We start from the raw sequence: 21,838 nt of genomic DNA on the forward strand, positions 1-21,838 counted from the left end.
CCACATATTTGTTCTTTACACAAATCATGAACTGATAACAAAACATGATGAAATATGAATACATACAGTACCCTGAAAAATAATTGCCCCCCCCCCCTCTCAAATTCTTGTATTTTTGCAGTTTCCCCACTTTAATGTTTAGGATCATCAAACAAATGTAATTATCAGACAAATACAACTTAAAATGTTGTTTTTCAATGGTGATTTCATTTATGAAGGAAAAAAAACAATTATCTGCTGCTGCTTTTTGCAGACGATGTGGTTCTGTTGGCTTCATCAAGCCGTGATCATTATCCTGCTGCAGAGAATCCAAGGGCGCTTCAGCTTGAGGTCACAAACTGATGGCTGAACAACCTCCTTCAGGATTTTCGGAATTCATTGAATTCGTCAATAACAGCAAGTTGTCCAGGAGTCCCTTGAGGAGAAGGAGCAAAACAGCCCAAGACCATCACACTACCACCAGCATGTTTGACTGTTTGTTGGTATGATGTTCTTTTTCTGAAATGTTGTGCTACATTTATGCCAGATGTAACGAGACACACCCCCTTCCAAAAAGCTCAACTTTCATCTCGTCAGTCCATATAATATTCTCCCAAAAGTCTAGGGAAACATTCAGATGTTTTTGTTTTTTTCTCTCCCAAAAGTAAGACCAGCCTTGATGTTGTTTTTGGTCAGCAGTGTTTTTCGCCTTGGAACTTGTGGTTAATTTCTTGCACCTGTGCTTCCAAAGGAACTCTGATTGTGTTACTATTAAAATATACTACAAACTCTGCCATGGATGCCATTTTTGTTAGTCTCTTCCTTCTTGTTGTGTCATGAACTGTGACCTTAACTGAGGCAAAGGGAGGCCTGCAGTTCTTTAGAAGTTGTCCTGAGTTCCTTTGTGGCCTCCTGGATGAGTCATTGCTGTTCTCTTGGGGAAATCTTTGGAGGCCGCCCACTCCTGGGAGGGTTCACCACTGTTCCATAACTTCTCCATTTGAGTTAATGGCTCTCCCTATGGTTCGCTGGAATCCTAAAGCTTTACAAATGGCTTTTGTCGCCCTTTCCAGACTGATAGATGTCAATTCCTTTATTTCTCGACTGTTGTGGAATTTCTTTGTATCGTGTCATGTTGTTTTGGCTTTTTTAGATCTTTTGTCTGACTTGATTTTGTCAGGACAGATTCTGTTTACATGATGTCTTGATTGAACAGGTCTGGAGGTAATCTCGGCAGAGGCGGGGTACACTCTGGACTGGGTGCCAGTCAATCGCAGGCTTTGAGGTTACATTTGGAAAAATAGGACGTTTCATACTATATAGCACATAACCAGAAACAGCCAATCACATGCGTCCGCTTTAGAAGGAGGAAGTGATATGAAAAAAGTTGATGCATTTTTTTTTAGGTACATTTTTCAAATGTAACTAAAATTGTAATCATGGAAATTTCCAAAAGCAACTCTAATTTAACTAAACATCTTCCACCTGTAATGTAAAGATTTCAATTACATCAATTTTGGAATTAAATTACAAAATCTCGTTCCATGTAATTAGTTACTGCCGAACTTCTTATTTCACTACTTTTTTTTTTTTCCCCAGCCAGGCGTTTAAGGTGAAATCAGAGTTGTTTTATGACATTGCAATGTTTACCCTGTAGTGGTCACGACTCTCAAGTCAATTGCACGACACATAGACCAAAAAAAACAAAACAAAACATCCACACTAACATTCTCGCCTATGGGTAATGCAGTCCTTTCAGTTAACCAAAAAGGTTTTTAGTTGAGGTTGTGGGAGGAACCCAAAGGTTAACATTAATTTTTAAAAATTATTCTCTTTCATTTATTCTTATTTTAAGAATCATTTTTGGACTGGACAGTGTTACATATTGTTTGATGGAATTTTTCCCTAACACAAGGAATAATCGTGATTAATAATCACGATTACGTTGATCAAACTAATCGTGATTATTATTTTGACCATAAACGTGAAGCCCTAGTTCTGTGCTTAAATATAGGAAAATGAACTGATGAATTGTACTTAAATAATGATTAACGATTATGACGAATGTGAGTGCGAATGGTTGTTTGTTTCTATGTGCCCTGCGTTTGGCTGGCGACCAGTTCAGGGTGTACCCCGCCTCTTGCCCAGAATCAGCTGGGATAGGGTCCAGCACGCCCGCGACCCTAGTGAGGAGAAGCGGCTCGGAAAATGGATGGATGGAAAATACAAACAAGTCCGGCACATGAAATGTAAATTACAAGCTGTTTTTTTATTTTTTTTTTGCGACGTTTGAGCCATTGAGCCAGTATTTTGTATTCCCAAAAGGTACTAGCGACAATTCTAATGACTTTATCAGAATACATTTGCATTTAATATTTTCATTCATACATTCAATTTCCGTACCGCTTCTCCTCACGCGGGTCGCGGGCGTGCTGGAGCCTATCCCAGCTATCAACGGGCTGGAGGCGGGGTACACCCTGGACTGGTTGCCAGCCAATCGCAGTTGTTTGTATTTTATTATTACTTATTTTTTTGAATGACCAACATATTTTACATGAAGAATATGAAACATTGCTGCTACAGTCCTGGCATAATTAAATTCCAGACTTTTCAATTTTATCCAACTCCACAGGTTAAATAAAACATTTCTGTAAAATACAATACTGTGGTGCCAGTACTCTAAAGTCTATCAAATAATGGATTCGTATTCTACAGCATCCTGTGTAGTACAAGCCCTCAAAAATCGTAGCACATTTGAATGTAATGTTAACACTCGTGAACTTGAAATAGTAGACGTCGTCTATAGGAAATACATTAATTAAGCTACTGCCTTTCTACTGATGCAGCTCTACATTACTTACGCTGACGACATAATGCAATATTGATGATACTTAATTGTGCTAACAAACATATTTGCATTGAAAAATATCTGAGTTAGAAAACAAAAATCATTGCCGTTGAAATGACCTTCATATACAGTATGTTAGAGTTCAAGTAAGAAATACACTCTGCTCCAAAAGTGTTTGACGAATGAGGCTAATAGAAAGATGAATATGAGACAACAGATCAACATTTCAGCTTTTATTTCCAAATACAGTATTCACATCTGGATCTGATACACAACACAAGAAGATTGTACTTTTTTTTTTGTGAGCAAAAGAATTGGAACATGTGATAGTCAGGTGTTTTTTGGCAAGGTGAGCCCAATTACATGTAATTTTTTAAAACAATAAGTAGTGCTAAATATCTCCATGCTTAGTTTCTGAGTTGAGTTCTGCCAGTGAAGACTACATTTTTACTAGTTGGAGGTGTAACCAGCAGGAAAACCAGCATTGTCTATAGGTGGAAAACAAGGAATTGTGAAAGGGAACGATGGAAAATCAATCAGAGCCATTGCAAAAACATTGGTCATTGCTAATAAAAGCATTTGGAAAGCCCTAAAAAAAAAGCATCCACTGGTGCAAATAACACATCTAATGGGTAGACAAAGAAAAACAACAGCAGTTTGCAACAGAAACATTTTGGGAGCGGACCCTAAAACAACTGCTAGCAACATTACAACAACCTCCAGAAGGCAGGAGTGAACATCTACTCATTAGCAATATTACAACATATTGCACATTAGCATTAGAGTTGTGTCCTCTCTCCGCTGCTCTTCTCTCTCTACACGAACGACTGCACCTCAGCGAACCCGACTGTCAAACTCCTGAAGTTTGCAGATGACACCACTGTCATCGGCCTCATCAAGGACGGTGACGAGTCTGCATATCGACAGGAAGTGGAGCGGCTGGAGCTGTGGTGCGGCCGACACAACCTGGAGCTGAACACGCTCAAGACTGTAGAGATGATCGTGGACTTCAGGAGGCATCCTTCGCCACAGCTGCCCCTCACGTTGTCCAGCCGCCTTGTGTCAACCGTCGAGACCTTCAAGTTCCTGGGAATTACAATCTCTCAGGACCTGAAGTGGGCGACTAACATAGACTCCGTCCTCAAAAAGGCCCAGCAGAGGAGCTACTTCCTGCGGCTTCTGAGAAAGCACGGCCTGCCACCGGAGCTGCTGAGACAGTTCTACACAGCGGTAGTCGAATCAGTCCTGTGTTCTTCCATCACAGTCTGGTTTGGTGCTGCTACAAAAAAGGACAAAGTCCGACTGCAACGGACAATCAAAACTGCTGAAAGGATTGTCGGTACCCCCCTACCCACCATTGAGGACTTGCACGCTGCCAGAACTAAGACAAGGGCGTGCAAAATCCTCTCGGACCCTCCGCACCCCGGTCACCAGCTCTTCCAGCTCCTTCCCTCAGGTAGGCGCTACCGATCAATGCAAACTAGAACTAGTAGACATTCCAACAGGTTCTTCCCTCTTGCGATCAACTTCTTAAACACCTAACCTATAATTCCATTACAACAAGCTGGCAATTTTTTTGACTTGAGTTCGTTGTCACATTTCTGTGGGGCCAATTATGTATTACTCGTGCACTCACTGTAGTTGTCTCGCCTTGCTGCACTATTTGCATATACTGGCCACTCATGCCAGAGTAGTATCTGCTCCATTGCACACTGTTTGAGGAGTATCTGTAACATTTGCACAACCAACATTGTCCCAGATTATCGCACTACTCGTCACTTTAAACCGCATACACTCCTTGAAGTCTCAGCGCCCCTTGCACACTGGTCATTGCACCGGTCTATTGCAATATTAGTCATTCAAACTGCTCTAAGTGCTAGAGGACTCTGCATCTTTTTGCACAATTGTTTTTTGTCAATGTCTCTGTCTCCAAAGTGTTCTGTAAATTGACTGTCTGTTGTACTAGAGCGGCTCCAACTACCGGAGACAAATTCCTTGTGTGTTTTGGACATACTTGGCAAATAAAGATGATTCTGATTCTGAAACAAGTTTATAACATTAAACAAGCTTATCTGTGAAACTCAGGTAACTCATATAGCTTCTTCTGGGACTGGCTCACTCATCTTGATCAATGAACAACATGATAGCAGCAGCAAAATTAACACAGAAGTGTAAAGAAACATAGATGGGCCAAGTCAGGCTCCAGACTTAACCCCTATAGAGAATTCATTTTACCTGCAAAAGAGGCAACTGATGGGAGTGAACCCTGAAAATAAACAACTGAAAGTGGCCTTCGATGAAAATATGGAAAAGCATTGTAAAAGAAGATTTTAACAGTGTGTTCCAACTTCCAACACTTTTGCTCACCCAAAAATGTGGCGAAGTTAGTGTATGTCTCAGATGCCCATGGAAATACCCAGAAACAAAACCTCTCGATCTCTTGTCTTATCATATTCATCTTTAGACGCCAAACCCAAATGCTTTCAGTCTGCAGCAGAAATAAAAGAATTGGCCTCACCGTTCCGATGTTTTTGGAGGGGAGTGAACATTGATGAGATGCCGACTAAACAGTCTATTTTACATACAGGTACATTGGAAAAGAGGAGAGTCTCCTTCAGTACCTGAAGGTATTCTGTACTATTGGTATTAACATAGATGCACAATAGTTTTCTTCCATAACACTGTGAAATGCACTTCATGAGTCAGAGGTATGTGTGAAATATTTCCAAAAAGTGACACTCCCTATCATACTCGATACATAGTATTGTATTACGACCAGGCTTACCATAACAGCTGGATGGCATGCTAAGAGTTCAATGATCAATTCAAATCATAGTTGTCGACTAACATTTGAACAAAGAAATAAAAATATAACAGCAAACAGAGTCTGGTTAGTTTCCGTCCGCAATCAAAACTGTGCTCAAGGGAGCATTTGCAGTCATAAAATGTGCCATTCAGTCAATCTATTCTCTTACAGTTAGTGAAGACGGACGGTCATTTGAAGATCATCAGTGTGTCAGTAATGAAAGTGGGGTGAAGTTCCTTGAAGAAATACTGTGCTATCCTGAAAATGTATTGTGGATCATGAGCAGCAGTACTGACGGGCACTTTTGACGTTTTGGTGAACGTTAGAGCCGACTTTCTTGTGAATGAGTCACCCTGTGTCGCATTCTGACTTGGAGTTCATCATCCTGGGAAGAAAGAAAAATAGTTTAGAATAACGCTGCTTCAACGTTTGTGAACTCCTCTATTTTTCTCTTTATGCAGCAGTATATTTATTGCAGAAATTAACATTTCTTCTGCTTTCAGTGTTGAAGCATTCTAGTGAGATCTACCATTTTTCTGACTTGCATTTTCATTCACAGTACCTGTTCACAGATGGATATACCTTTACCTTTTCTGGAATAATTTAATGCATTTCAGTCCTAGACCAACAGCAGAAATACAAACATACAAAAATAATATTTCTTGTTTTGAACATTGCAATTAGAAAATAGCCTTAATGTAGTTTGAGCTGCTACCCTAGAGTTACCGCCACAAATTACTACATCCATCCATCCACCCATTTTCTTCCGCTTATCCAAGGTCGGGTCGCGGGGGCTGTAGCTTTAGCAGGGAAGCCCAGACTTTCCTCTCCCCAGCCACTTCCTGTAGCTCTTCCGAGGAGATCCCGAGGCGTTCCCAGGCCAGCCAAGAGACATAACACGTCCTGGGTCGTCCCCGGCGTCCCCTCCCTGTGGGACGTGCCCGGAACACCTCCCCAGGGAGGCGTCCAAGAGGCATTCTAATCAAATTCCCGAACCACCTCATCTGGCTCCTCTCAATGCGGAGGAGCAGCGGCTCTACTCTGATCCACATCATCTGCAAAAAGCAGAGATGCAATACTGAGGCCACCAAACCGGACCCCCTCTACGCCGCGGCTGCGCCTAGAAATTCTGTCCAGAAAAGTTATGAACAGAATCGGTGACCACGGGCAGCCTTGGCGGAGTCCAACCCTCACCGGAAACGATTCCGACTTACTGCCGGCAATGCGGACCAAACTCTGACACAGGTTGTACAGGGACCGAACAGGCCGTATCAGGGGGTTCGGTACCGCATACTCCCGAAGCACCCCCCCCAGGACTCCATGAGGGACACGGTCGAACGCCTTCTCCAAGTCCACAAAACATGTAGAGTGGTTGGGCGAACTCTCATGCACCCTCGAGGACCCTGCCAATGGTCTAGGGCTGGTCCACTGTGTCGGACCACAAAACCACACTGCTCCTCGTGAATCTGAATAGAACTTACCACGGAGGCTGAGGAGTGTGATCCCCCTATAGTTGGAATACACCCTCCGTTCCCCCTTTTTAAAAAGGAGGACCATCACCCCAGTTTGCCAATCCAGAGGCACTGTCCCCGATGTCCACGCGATGTTGCAGAGGCGTGGCAACCAGGACAGCCCCACAACATCCAGAGCCTTTAGGAACTCGAGGCGAATCATCTACCCCCGGGGGCCCTGCCACCGAGGAGCTTTTTAACCACCTTGGTGACCTCAATCCCAGAGATAGGAAAGCCCGCCTCAGAGACCCCAGACTCTGCTTCCTCATAGGAAGGCATGTCGGTGGAATTTAGGAGGTCTTTGAAGTATTCTCCCCACCGATTCACAACATCCAGAGTCGAGGTCAGCAGCGCCCCATCCCCACTATACACAGTGTTGATGGTGCACTGCTTCCCCCTCCTGACACACCGGATGGTGGACCAGAATTTCCTCAAAGCCGTCCGGAAGTCGTTCTCCATTGCCTCACCGAACTCTTCCCATGTCCGAGTTTTTGACTCAGCCACCAAAAAAGCTGCATTCCACTTGGCCAGCCTGTACCCATCAGTTGCCTTCAGCTGCAGCTTGACGGCATCCCTCACCGCTGGTGTCCACCAACGGGTTCGGGGATTGCCACCAGGACAGGCACCGACTACCTTATGTCCACAGCTCCGGTCAGCCACCTCGGCAATGGAGGCGCGGAACATGGTACACTCGGACTCAATGTCCCCCGCCTCCTCCGAGACGTGTGTGAAGTTCTGCCGAAGGTGGGATTGACCCTCACAATACGTTTGGGACTTCAAGGTCGGACCGACATCTTCCCCTACGATCGGAGCCTACTCACCACCAGGTGGTGATCAGTTGACAGCTCCGCCCCTCTCTTCACCCGAGTGTCCAAGACATGCGGCCGCAAGTCCGATGACACGACCACAAAGTCGATTATCGAACTGCGACCTAGGGTGTCCTGGTGCCAAGTGCACGTGTGGACACCCTTATACTTGAACATGGTGTTCGTTATGGACAATCCGTGATGAGCACAGAAGTCCAATAACAGACCACCGCTCGGGTTATGATCGGGAGGGGCGTTCCTCCCAATCATGCCCTTCCAGATCTCACTGTCATTGCCCACGTGAGCATTGAAGTCCCCCAGCAGAACGATGGAGTCCCCAGCGGGAGCGCTCTTCAGCACCCCCTCCAAAGACTCCAAAAAGGGTGGGTACTCTGAACTGCTGTTTGGTGTACAGGCACAAACAACAGTCAGGACCCATCCCCCCACACGAAGGCGGAGGAAGGCTACCCTCTCGTCCACCGGGGTGAACCCCAACGTACAGGCGCCAAGTCGGGGGGCAATAAGTATACCCACACCTGCTCGGCGCCTCTCACCGTGGGCAACTCCAGAGTGGAAGAAAGGCCTGGCTCCAGAGGGGGGCCCCGGTGACCCGCGTCCGGGCAAGGGAAACCTACATCCATTTGTTTTAATCATCATCTGGGTTTTTTGAAGGCATACTTTGTCTGGTCCCTCACCTAGGACCTGTTTGCCATGGGTGACTCTGCCAGGGGGGTGTAGCCCCAGACAACTTAGCTCCTAGGATCATTGGGACACACAAACCCCTCCACCACGATAAGGTGACGGCTCAAGGAGGGATACTACAATACTACAATTCTGTGAAAATACAGCAGAAACATATCTAAACCATTTCAAACAATACAATTCTATTGGCAAAAAAAAAAAGGATAGGCTGAAGCCAAAGCTTTATTTATGCCTGTCCTTTACAATAAAAGAGAAAGGGACAACCTCCCAATTCGTAAGCTTGAAAGTGTCCAGTGGGAGCGCACGGACATCACACATTACATTCGTTCCTTTTCTGTACTGCTTCTCCTCACTAGGGTCGCGGGCGTGCTGGAGCCTATCCCAGCCATCATCGGGCAGGAGGCGGGGTACACCCTGAACTGATCGCCAGCCAACCATAGTAATCCATATGGTTTGTATTTCAGTGGTGATCCTCTTAACACATACAGTAAGTAATAGCAGTGAGTTGATTTGTTTTTTTAGATACCGTTTCAGCAGTGTCGACGGTCTCCTCCCCCTCTGTGGGTTCGCCACCAGGCATGAATGTTTCTAAGTCAGACAGAGGGCTTTCCAAAGCCTCCTCATCGTAGTCTGTCTGATATTCTTCGGATAGTTCCCCTGAAGGGAGATCCATTGGTTTAATGAATCATTAAAATGTGGCTTTTTTTTTTTTTCATGAAAAAAAGGTGGTTCAATCTGTTTAAAAGAAAAATCAAACCTTCAATTAATGAAGTCTTGACAGGCTCAATCCGTGACACAATCTCCGCCAGGTCAGTGAAGGAGGCATTTGGACATGTGACCATCTGACAGACAAAATCTATATCAGTCTCCTGTTATTATCATACATTTTTTTTTTTCTCAATCGAAACCTATCCACTTTCTATACAACTTGTGCTCCTTAGGGTCTCAGGTGAGCTGGAGCCTATCACAGCTGACTTTGGACGAGGGGCTATTACTATTACTATTCACACTTACATGAAAACGTATGGACAATTTAGAGTTTTCAATTAATCTGACATGCAAGTTTTTGGAATGTGGAAGGAAGCTGCAGTACTTGGAGAAAAGCCACACAAGCTGAGCTAGGTTTCTTAATGACCCCCCTAGAGCTTTGCAAAGAAGAAAAAACAAATCACACAGATCAAGGTGAGGAGAGAAATTGCTCCAGCACGACCATGTTCTTCTCGCCAAGGAACTGTCTGATGCTCGGGGCATTTTAAGCAGTCGCGAGTTGTCCTGCCACAACTTTCGTCTCTTCTTGCACACCAAATGAAGCAAATGCGACAGAAACTCTTTGTAGGTGTGCTGATTGATCATCTGGCCACATTGAAGGGGAAAACTCGTAGTTTGCAGTATGGGTTTGAAATATATGTATATATTCATTATATATATATATATATTCATTATATATATATATATATATATACATATATATATATATATATTATTTCTGTCATTATCGCATCGATTTATATTCCTGCAATCCAACTGGATCGAAAATACATTGATTTAAATAGTTTTAAAAGGTAATCAATTGATTGTATCGATACTAGAAAAATGCATTGGATTTCTGCACGGCAGACTTTATAGGGATGCGCGTGTGTTTTTCAGCAATTTTAATGATGACGACACTAAGCTTTATTCGATTAAGATTTCTTGTCTGGGATGTTGGAGGGGGGGTGGGGGGGGGGCGTATCAATCAGTGTCATTTTTTCTTGGCTCTATTGAGTGGGCAGGTTTAAGAGACCAACAACATCTCCCGTGACCCCAAGCGCAGCGGATCACGGGAGATGAGCATGCGCAGTGCAGGAAATATGACCGAGCAGTGTGACACTGAGCAGAGCGCTTGTGTCTTTTTGGCTGTTGTGAATGACTATGTATTACAAAACAATGTTTGACCAAGTAATTTCCCAGCATAAAGTGTCAAATATATTATTTTTGAACGTTTTCTGTGCTTCAAATGTTCATCCTCACCAGTATGGCAGATTGTATAATGTTTTTCTGTGACTTTGGGAAAATGGCATGGGCTTAAGAGGGCAGAGGATTTTGAAAGTGCTTATTTAGATATAAAAGGTTATCATCATTTTTGTGATTCGTTCAAGATTTTTTAAATTGGGGTACAGTAATTTCTCCTCTCCCAGTGAGGTTTTATTTTACCTTGCTTTCTGTGAACACAATAAATACTTTCCCCATGAATAAAATAAGAAATGGTGGAAAATGCAGTTTTTGATCAACAAAGGTAAGGTCTCAATGATACTTCCTTATGCGGTGCGGTCCTGCTTGGGTTTCAAACTGAGGTGACCACCGTGCCCCAGGTTTTGTCCAAACTGAGCTGACCGCAACTCTATATAAACATGCACATTTTGAATGGAGCCTGCATGAGGGGTTTAGATTGCTGTCAAACCTCGCGGCGCTTCCCGAATCGGTCACGTGGTACAGCCGGGCAGCGAGACTTTGGACGTCATCGCTTCTGGGCCCGCCCCCTAAATGAAGCAAGCCTCGATGCGCGCTTTGCGGACAACGCCCCCTCCATTACTCGACACACGCCTCGAAGACTCGGCACATCACTATCGTTTATACTTCAGAGCATTTGGTTTGTCCTCCCTTGGGAGTAATTTTTTTTTTTGTTAGAAGCGGCTCAGAAAATGGATGGATGGATGGATGCGCCTGTGTGGAGTTCGCATGTTCTCCCCGTGCCTGCATGGGTTTCTTTCCACATTCCAAAAACACGCATGGTAGGTTAATTGAAGCCTAAATTACCCGTAGGTGGGAATGGTTGTTTGTTTCTATGTGCCTTGCGATTGGCTGGCGACCAGTTCAGGGTGTACCCTGGCCCTTGCCCGAAGATAGCTGGGATAGGCTCCAGCATGCCCGCGACCCTAGTGAGGAGAAGCGGTACAGAAAATGGATGGATGAGGGATGTAGCGATATCTACATCTCACGGTTCGGTTTTATCACGTATTCATATTTTTTTGTGATATTAATGATTGCGATATCGTGCGAAAGCTCTCGGTATTGCAGGAAGCTTCACGGTATAGGTGGGGCAAAGACGCGAAAGCAGGCGAGCCGAAAAATCTCTTTTTCTTTCCCTTCTTGACTCTTCCCGAGTCCTCACTAGGTTTTAGTAGTTTCTCTGTTTTCCCACGTTTTTTTTTTTAGTGCTGTTAGGTCAAGCAGAAAGGAGGATCTGTATCCCTATTATGCCGAAACATTTTACTGTGTCACAGTGGACTTTTTAAGCTGCCGCTGTGGTTTCTTAGTATTTTAATGGATATTTATTGAGAATAAGAGTCAATCAGAACAGAACAAGGTTTCAAGAGGGGAGTGATAAAAGACAACAAACGACAAAGCACTAACTGTAAACAAGATGAGAAAAGTAAATCATTACAGACCTAGAACAATGACACATTAGATATGAGTGTTGGATGGGGCAGTCGTGCTACACCCTGTGAGGGAAGGACAGGACAAGATAGACAGGATTGGACGGGACAGGAGGGAAAGCGTGCAGGACAAGGTCGTGAACCCGACTGTCCAACTGAAGTGTGGTGGGAGTGACTATGTAAATTATACTGAACAAAAATATAAACGCAACACTTTTGTTTTTGCTTCCATTTTTCGTGAGCTGGACTCCAAGATCTAAAACTTTTTCTACATACACAAACGGCCATTTCCCTCCAATATTGTTCACAAATCTGTCTAAAACTGTGTTAGTGAGCACGCTCCCTCAGAACTTGCGACATCTGTGGCATTGTGCTGTGTGATAAAACTCCACGTTTCAGAGTGGCCTTTTATTGTGCCCAGCCTAAGGCACACCTGTGCAATAATCATGCTGTCTAATCAGCATCTTGTTATGCCACACCTGTGAGGTGGGATGGATTATCTCGACAAATGCTCACTAAAACAGATTTAGACAGATTTGTGAACAATATTGGAGGGAAATGGCCTTTTGTGTATGTAGAAAAAAGGTTTAGATCTTGGAGTCCAGCTCACGAAAAATGGGAGCAAAAACAAATGTGTTGCGTTTATATTTTTGTTCAGTGGATAAACATTTATAGGACCAGAGTGTGAGTGAGGGGATACACAAGCAATTCGCATATTCATGAGTTATTTGTCCCAAAAAGACAATGGCCCCACACCCAGCGAATAAGTCCCAGGGGTGTGTGTCTGTGGACACATGCAAGTGAATTGACACTGTTGCGCATGCACAATGACTGACAGAAGTGTCCTGTAATAGCTGTGCCTGCACCACGGAACGTGAGGACCCCACCCAATCAATTGCAAGGCGGGGTCGGGCGCAGGAGTCCACCCGAGAGCAGCCCGGTGGACGGAACACGTCCCACACTGAGGGACCCACGGCGGTCCACCGGCTGCAACGAGGCGCCCCTGAAAACCGCAGGGACCCAATGCCACTCTCCCAGCCAACTCCCACGCCCCCCACCACCCCAAGCCCCGCCTACTCCAACCCCACTCCCAGGAGAGCAAGACGCCTCCCCAACCCGCAAGGCCCAGAATGCAGCCAGTCCCCACCCAGCCCGAGGGCAAGACTGTGTCCCTTGTTTGATGGAAAGGAGGGCGGATAGGGCTGACCGACAAGGGAACGATAAGGGGGGGGGGGGGGGGGCACGAGAGGGGAGCCCCCACGCCAAGCAGCTCGGCCTCAGGAGCACCGCCATGAGCCTAGAGAAAACCCACCTCCCTGATGCCTAACAGCTAAAACCCCCAACACCCAAGAAATGATCGTACACATTGATCAATACTGAATCATGAATCTGTGTTGAATATAAAATACACATTGGAAATAAAAATAGTGCTAATCTGGTGGGGCACTGGCCCTACTGCTTAGTTGCCACTGATTGTAAAATAAAGACAGTCAAATGGATGAGAAGGAAAATTTGATTTTTTCGAGGTATACTAGATTATGTGCTATGTGCAATAACAGTGTTGTATGCCATCATCCTGTAGCTTGTGAATTGTACACTGTATTTAAACGGTACTTACATGACTACTTTTGGTCCTGTGGAACTCCTCCTGATGTCTGTCTTTAAGCATGCTGTCCACCACACTACTGCGCCGCCAAACATCAAACAGTGTCTTCCCATGCTGGTATCCCACCTCCTGGAGCATTTTGGAAGACCAATGTGTGATTTGCAACACATTCATGAAAGAGCCAGTAACAATGGAGGACAAGAATACTTACAGAAATTTCATCAAACTTGCCAAACTCTAGTGTGCCGTAGCGGTCGATGGGAGGCCGGATGTACTCACAGTACTCACTGTCTTTAACCAATTCGAGTTGTCGGACACAACAAACATAAGCAAGCCTGGTTTGGATCTCTGCCATATTAAGGACCTGGAGGGAAGGGTTAGGAGGTTTGTAAACATTATGTGCAATCAGTGTACAGTATAAACATTCAGGTCCAGAAGTATTTGGAAAGTGACAGAAGTTTTATTATTTTGCATCTACAAACTCCCATTCCAAGGAAGTTGGGACATTTGTGTACAATGTAAATAATAACGGAATGCAATGATTTGCAAATACTTTTCAACATATATTCAATTGGATACACGACAAAAACAAGATATTTCATGTTCAAAATCCTAAAGTTTAATTTTTTTTTACTCATTTTGAATTTGATGCCTGCTGGGATGGGCATTTTTACCACTGTGTTATATCACCTTTCCTTTCCTCAATGAGGGTTTGCGAACTGAGGACACTAATTGTTGTAGCTTTGTGGGTGAAATTCTTGCTAGATGTACCACTTCAGTTGCTCAACAGTCTCCATTGTCATAGTTTGCGTTTCATAATGCGCCACACATGTTCAATGGGAGACAGTCAGTCTAATACTCACACTCTTTGATTACAAAGTCACGCTGTTGTAACACGTGCAGAATGTGGCTTGGCGTTTTCTTGCTGAAATAAGCAGGGACGTACCTGAAAAAGACATTGCTTGGATGGCAGCTGCTCCAAAACCCATTTGTGCCTTTCAGCGTGAACTCGTTCAGTCGCACTGACGGAAAATGTCCTCGATGGAAATCCAAACGTTGAGTGCCAGTGACATCTTTTTCTGTGAACTACATTTTTCTATGGGGTTGGGTGGAGGATGGTCTTGGCCAACTCTCCTGTGATTATTAAACTGGGAAAGTACTTAAATGATTAACTGTGGCCATGAGACGGCAGCGATGGGTCTCTTTTGGATGAGATCAGCATGAATCACAGGAAGAGGAGAGGCGGAGAAAGACAACCATACAGATATCTTTCGAGTAGATGATAGAAGATGGTGACACAGGTAAATTCAGACGGTTAGAAGCAACACACGCTTGAAACATATTTGTTCCGTTGGATCTACTAGCGGCACTGTGGACGACTGGTTAGAGCGTCTGCCTCACAGTTCTGAGGAGCTGGGTTCAATCCTGGCACCGCCTGTGTGGAGTTTGCATGTTCTCCCCGTGCCTGCGTGGCTTTTCTCCGGGCACTCCGGTTTCCTCCCACATCCCAAAAACATGGCTGAATTGGAGACTAAATTGCCCGTAGGTGTGAATGTGAGTGCGAATGGTTGTTTGTTTGAAACACTGAAATGTGCAGTTTTGCTTTAGTGTGGGGGTCGGGGGGGGGGTCAGAAAACCAGTCAGTATCTGGTGTGACCACCATTTCCCTCAAGCAGTGCAACACATCTCCTTCGTCCAGAGTTGATCACGTTGTTGATTGTGGCCTGTGGATTGTTGGTCCACTCCTCTTCAATGGCTGTGCGAAGTTTCTGGATCTTGGCAGGAAGTGGAACACGCTGTCGTATACGCCGATCCAGAGCATCCCAAACATGCTCAATGGGTGACATGTCCGGGGAGTATGTGTACAGATCCTTGCAACATGAGGTGATGGTCGTGGGTGAATGGCTCAACAATGTGCCTCAGGATCTCGTCACGGACGATGAGCATGCCGATGAGCTTCCCTGAGACGGTTTCTGAAATTCTTGGTTTATGCAAACCGAGTGTTGCAGCAGCTTTCCGGGTGGATGGTCTCAGGCGATCTTGGAGGTGAACATGATGGATGTGGAGGTCCTGGGCTGGTGTGGTTAAATGTAGTCTGCGGTTGTGAGGCCGGTTGGATGTACTGCCAAATTGTCTGAAACGCCTTTGGAGACGGCTTATGGTAGAGAAATGAACATTCAATTCACGGGCAACAGCTCTGGTGGACATTCCTGCAGTCAACATGCCAATTGCACGCTCCCTCAGAACTTGTGACATTTGTGGCATTGTGCTGTGTGATAAAACAGAGTGGCCTTTTATTGTGGCCAGCCTAAGGCACACCTGTGCAATAATCATGCTGTCTAATCAGCATCTTGATATGCCACACCTGTGAGGGTGGGATGGATCATCTCGACAAAGGAGAAATGCCCACTAACACAGATTTTGACAGATTTGTGTACAATATTGGAGGGAAATGGCCTTTTGTGTATGTAGAAAATGTTTTAGATCTTGGAGTCCAGCTCACAAAAAATGGGAGCAAAAACAAAAGTGTTGCGTTTATATTTTTGTTCAGTGTAGATTAGATTAGATAAGAAAGCAAGAAAGAAAGAAAAGGCAAGAAAGAAAGAAAGAAGGGTTGGGCATCATTTGAATTTGAGCAATGCCGGTTCCAAAGGATTCCGATTCTTTTTGGGGGGTGGGTCAAGAAAGCTTGTATGTTTTCAATGAATGGTGTCCAAATTAGAGTTGACTTCACTGAAGCTCCGCCCGTGTAGGCTGAGGCTCGGAGCGCGTCAGACGCTACACATTGTGTTGCACTGAGGCGACCGGTCATTAATTTTAACAAAGTTAAGACACGCTTGTGGTCGCCACCGTTGTGCACAAGCACGTCTTTGTGCGCATTCTTCTTTGTTGGTTTTCGACGCTTCTTTGTTGATTTTCGCCACTTCTTTGGGGCCGTCGGGACCTAAATTTTAAAAGTGTAATGATTCCGGGAGAATTGGAACGTTAGCCCCAGTCGGTTCTTGATTCTCAATGCCCAACCCTGATAGATAGATAGATAGATAGATAGATAGATGGATGGATGGATGGATGGATGGATGGATAGATGGATAGATGGATAGATAGATAGATAGATAGATAGATAGATAGATAGATAGATAGATAGATAGATAGATAGATAGATAAAGGTTGGATGAGATGAGGTGGAGAAGAACTTTTCTGGCCAACATAGGGCCCCGACCTCAGCTAAATAACCACAATTGGTTCAAGTCAAAGCAAAATGAAAGCAAAGCACTCATTAAATTAAGTGTCTCCTTATCGTTGCATATGGATTTAGAATGGAGTGTCACTTGTCTTACAAGTCCTTGTTGATGTGTGTCTTTACAGTAACTACAGCCATTCACATTTCCCTAACTTAAATATACACTTTTGCATTGTTTCTTTGCTTTTTGCACAGAGCATCAACAAAAAGGCCATTTGACTAATATGCTAATGCACACATACCTTGACTTTCTCAGCTAGCGGGTTGAATCGCTTCCACAGAAGCCACCACCCATTCAGGGAGTCACCATAGTTGGTCAAGTTGGTTTCATCACGACTTCCAACATCGATAGCAATCACAACTTTGGCCCCCATGGAGCGAGCCACGTCAGCTAGAAACAAAAGACACAGGACACACAAAGAACTGAAGTGAATTCAATAATAATAATAAAGTAATCATGAAAATAATAAAAATGGAAATGAATTGAATTTCATTTATGATAAGTCTCACCAGGGAGATTGTTAATGTAACCCCCATCCATCAGCAGGTGTCCATCTTTAGGATCACAGAGAGGGGGAAGGTAACCAGACAGTGACATACTGGCTCGGACATAACGCCACAGTGAACCTGACAGAAAATGCAGTGTTTAAACATTGATAACTAAATGGAAGGACTTGAAGCATTCAAAGAATTTCGATTGATCTACTCATGCAACATAAATATTTTCACTTCACGCAATTTTCTGGTTTTGGAGCAAAAAGGGGCTCGATGAGACACTTTATTTGGTTAGTTTTACCATCAGTGTGAACTCTCATGGAGGAAGCTGTGATATCTGTTGTAATGTTGAAGTATGGCAGCCACAGGTCCTGGCACATGAGACGAAAGGTTACAAATGTCATTGATCTTTTGGGGAATCAGGATCTCAAAACACATGGCTCTGTCAAGTGGGCAGACTCAAACAAATATTTTGTCGTTGCATCATTGCACCATACCTCTATCTGTTTGCCTTTGAAAACAGAGCTAATGCCAGAGTTAAAGGAAGCCCCAGAAAACATGGAAGTGACAGGGTAGGTTAGATCCACAATCTTCTTAAAGAGAGATGTCATATCCTGAAAAAAGAATGAAAATGCAGCGGGAATTTAAATATCTAGTAGAAGCCGTAGGGAATAAAATCATCAACAAAACAAAGACAAAACCATTATATTGAGACATTTGATTGTTCATTAACCTACCATGGCCCATTCACGAGCCCGGACCCTCATTCGACTGCTGCTTTTCTCCTCAGCATACAGTGCTCCCATGAAGGACCCGATGGAGGTACCACCCACAATGTCCACGGGGATCCCTGCCTCATTCAGTGCCCGAATGATGCCAACCTGGGAGCAACCCCTGAACAGGAAACCACATGTGAAGCAAGAGTACTCAGAGGGGGCACAGACCCCCACCCAGGAATAACTATGATATATGATTAGAATAGCCTTCAAAGTTAAAAACCTGAACTAAGACTCGACAGAAACATTCCTCCCAATCACATCCTTGCAGGTCTCACTGCCATTGCCCACGTGACATTTTAATCCCAAAGTAGAACGAGTCCTCAACAGGAGTCACACCTTCCAAGGACTCTAAAAAGGTGGGTACTCTGAGCTACTATTCGGTGCTTAGGCACAAACAGCCAGGACCAAAGCCCAAAACCTGAAGGCCATATCCAAAGTGGAAGAGGGCAACCCTTCTCAAGAGGACCAGTTCCGGAGCCTAAAATGCTCAACTATATCTAGTTAGAACCTCTCAACTTGGCACAACAGCTCAAGCTCCTTCCCTGCCAGAGAAGTGAGATTCCATGTCCCGAGAGCCATCTTCTGCAGCCGAGGATCGTCACGTTGCCCTTTTCACCACGATAAGGCGAAGGCTCAAGGACAAACACGCAAAAACCCCTTGCCCTAGCTCCATAGGTTGTGAGACCACGGGGAGTGGGATCAACATTGCCTGTTCGGGTTATGCCTGCCTGGGTACAGGATCAGCCACCAGACGCTCGCCATTCAGCGCCACCCTCTGGCCTGGCTCCAGCTCCAACTTAGTTCCTAGGATCACTACAACATGCAAAACCTTCCACCCTGATTAGGCAAATGCTCAAGGACATATACAATCAAACCTATGCCAGTTAAAACATAACATCATTGGTGGTGGTAGCAACTATTAATACTAAACTAAACAACAGATTAAATGTACAGGTATATTTTGTTCTGAAAACCGCACACAAAAAAACTTTTTAACCATGTAGCCAGTAACCATGTTACTATAACAGCAACTAAGGACACCAAATTTCTGCTTTTGTTTTGTTACTTTTCCTGTCCTTGTTCAGCTGCCTGGCCATGCAGAATGGTGGATCTGTATGCCTTTTGTGTTGGAACAGTTTTGCTGTGTAACAGGGGAGTTTGGAATACTCTTTTAGTTTTGCCTGTTATCCTCATACTGTATGTCTCAGGTGAGAACTGAGCTAACCAATTACCAGAGACAAATTCCTTGTGTGTCATGTAACATACTTGGCCAATAAAGCTGATTCTGGTTTGGATTCTGAGAGGTTTACAGTCCATACCTTGTTAAAGCTTCAGGGCAAGCCGGAGCAGTGAAGAAAGAAATAGGTCAGTTAGAATAGAAACAACTGGACCCGCATAACCAATTATTTGTATCAAAATTAGATATAAAACCCGTATTAGCCATTTTTTTCACCTTACAAAAGCACCATGTATTCTGGGCATATAGTATTTAAACCATCTTGTTCTGACTACATGCTGAAATTATGTTGATGAGTCTAATACATATTAGTACCAAAATCAATCTATCCTCTCCTGTAGTATCATCTAACTTTTCTTTTCAATTATCAACATTGTGGGGTGTTTTGGGGGATTGCCTTCAGTCTGGTCTTTAGCAGGTCAAATGCATGCTCTATAAGGTTTAAGTCTGGAGATTGACTGAGCCAGTGTTCTTCCCCAGATGAAATCGTTTGTGTGTTTTGGGTCAAAATCTTGCTGCGTGATGAACGCTCTCCCCATCAGTTTAGTAGCATTTGTCTTTACAGTGGCAGCCAAATAATTCTGTGGCTTGTGTTACTTACCATTTGTTTGTCTGTTGATGAGTAAGTATTTATGTTGTTTCTTTTCTCTAGGGTTTCTATTTTTCTGTAGTATTGCATGTTCTCCCTGTGCCTGCGTGGGTTTTCCCCGGGTACTCCGGTTTCCTCCCACATCCCAAAAACATGCATGGTAGGTGAAATTAAAATTCTAAATTGCCCGTAGGTGTGAATGTTAGTGTGAATGGTTGTTTGTTTATATGTGCTTGTTTGTTTCGCTGGCAACCAGTTCAGGGTGTACCCCGCCTCTTGATCACAGTCAGCTAGGATAGGCTCCAGCACACCCCCGACCCTCGTGAGGATAAGCAGTATGGAAAATGGATGGATGGACAGATTCTGTTTTCACATAGATGCGGTCTTCAGTGGAAAAACCCAAGTCTGAAACTGAGGGGAACACTCATCTTTATTTATTGTTTGAATGATCAATATAACAGGACACATCTGAACAACAAACCACCCCTGGTAGTCACAAGTTCCAATACTATAGTAATAAAAATTAAATAATAGGTGGGTTCAAACAAAACGTGCAATCTTCTATTTTGTTTCTGAGTCTACACCAAAAATAAAGGATTTGGCTTCATTGTTCCAATACTTTTACCGTAGAGCGTATGACTTCTCTATACATACTATATATTTTATTTGTCTTTAATGCCACCGACGGCTCAACCGTTTTATGAGCAGCTGTTCGGTGCTATAGAATGAATTTATGACAAACTGGAATAGCACTGAGTCAAAATCAAGAGAGAAAAAGCCGTAGCTGTGAATGTGAATGGTTGTGTCGGTCTTGTGATTGAGTGATGATCAATCCATGGTATAGACTCCAGCTCCACCACGAGCCTGCGCAAGTAAAACTGTATATAGGTATGTTACTAACATTTTCAAAATACCTTGATATCAAAATAGACAATATCATTGGATAGAGGAGTGATACACAAATAAAACGTGCCCTAGTTTCGAAGAATCGGATAAGGATTAAGGATTTTATGCCACTTTTAATGTACAAAATTTGCCAAACTTTTCTGCCCAGAAATTCATGTAACTCATGACCAAATCCTTGACTCTTTGGTCAAAAAATGTTTCCGATTAGTTGAGACAGAAATGTGATCATTGAACAGGCCATTTTCAGACTTTTCGATGACGTCTGCTTGAGCCTTCTCATTTTCCACGTCAAACTGAGAGCAAGCGCAGCGCCGGAATTACTTCAAGATTCACAGAAAACAATAACAATAAAAGTGAATCAAGGACATAGATTTCTATCGTGGACGAATTCGATGAACGTATTTCGATGCCGAAATTGAGGAACATTTTCATCTTTGTCACAACCACAGAAGATCTCAACCGAATTGAAAAATTCAAAAACGAGGTGCATGGTAAAGGGATTTCCCAACAACGTATTACCTTGTACAAAACAATGAGAAAACGCGATTTTGGTGGACATCCGCTGAACAAGGAAGGAAACAAAAGGTTAGCCCCAGTGAGACTAGAGTTGTTGCATTGCAAATGTTACACAAACCACGAGCCTCTCATTGAATGCCATTTGGTCATTTATAGATTTTAGGCTTCGCAATTTGTCTTCTTTTGGTGCCATTGCCACCTTGTTTTCTTCCTTCATGGCGTGATCCGTAGCATTAGCTCTGGGTGGTCCTCGAGTGCCCCCTCGCGGACCTTCATTCCATCACGCAACTTCCGGCTGTGTGATTGGAAGCTGGCGGTGACTAGCCGCTGCTCAAGCCGCTAGTAAGCTATTACTGAATTTGTGCTAAGGCATCGCGTTCATCTTGCGTCGTTGCTTTTGA

The 21,838-nt window shown here is 44.0% G+C and overlaps 1 protein-coding gene across 5 annotated transcripts in view; it reads right to left on the reverse strand.

The window, feature by feature from the left end:
* Window positions 1–3,047: 3,047 nt before the first annotated feature.
* pnpla7b (patatin-like phospholipase domain containing 7b) overlaps window positions 3,048–21,838 on the reverse strand; it is a 72,959-nt gene continuing 54,168 nt past the window's right edge. For all 5 annotated transcript variants that reach the window (XM_061768297.1, XM_061768295.1, XM_061768296.1 and 2 more), the window contains 10 exons: window positions 18,148–18,304; window positions 17,908–18,024; window positions 17,712–17,781; window positions 17,426–17,542; window positions 17,158–17,306; window positions 13,886–14,038; window positions 13,687–13,803; window positions 9,410–9,494; window positions 9,179–9,309; window positions 3,048–6,018 (listed from right to left, as the gene is read on the reverse strand). In XM_061768297.1, coding sequence (XP_061624281.1) covers window positions 5,956–6,018; window positions 9,179–9,309; window positions 9,410–9,494; window positions 13,687–13,803; window positions 13,886–14,038; window positions 17,158–17,306; window positions 17,426–17,542; window positions 17,712–17,781; window positions 17,908–18,024; window positions 18,148–18,304 — 1,159 coding nt within the window. In that variant the 3' untranslated portion in view covers window positions 3,048–5,955. The remainder of the gene's footprint in view (window positions 6,019–9,178; window positions 9,310–9,409; window positions 9,495–13,686; window positions 13,804–13,885; window positions 14,039–17,157; window positions 17,307–17,425; window positions 17,543–17,711; window positions 17,782–17,907; window positions 18,025–18,147; window positions 18,305–21,838) is intronic.

Source organism: Phyllopteryx taeniolatus, chromosome 3 (genome assembly GCF_024500385.1).
Source record: "Phyllopteryx taeniolatus isolate TA_2022b chromosome 3, UOR_Ptae_1.2, whole genome shotgun sequence".
NCBI classification, from domain to species: domain Eukaryota; kingdom Metazoa; phylum Chordata; class Actinopteri; order Syngnathiformes; family Syngnathidae; genus Phyllopteryx; species Phyllopteryx taeniolatus.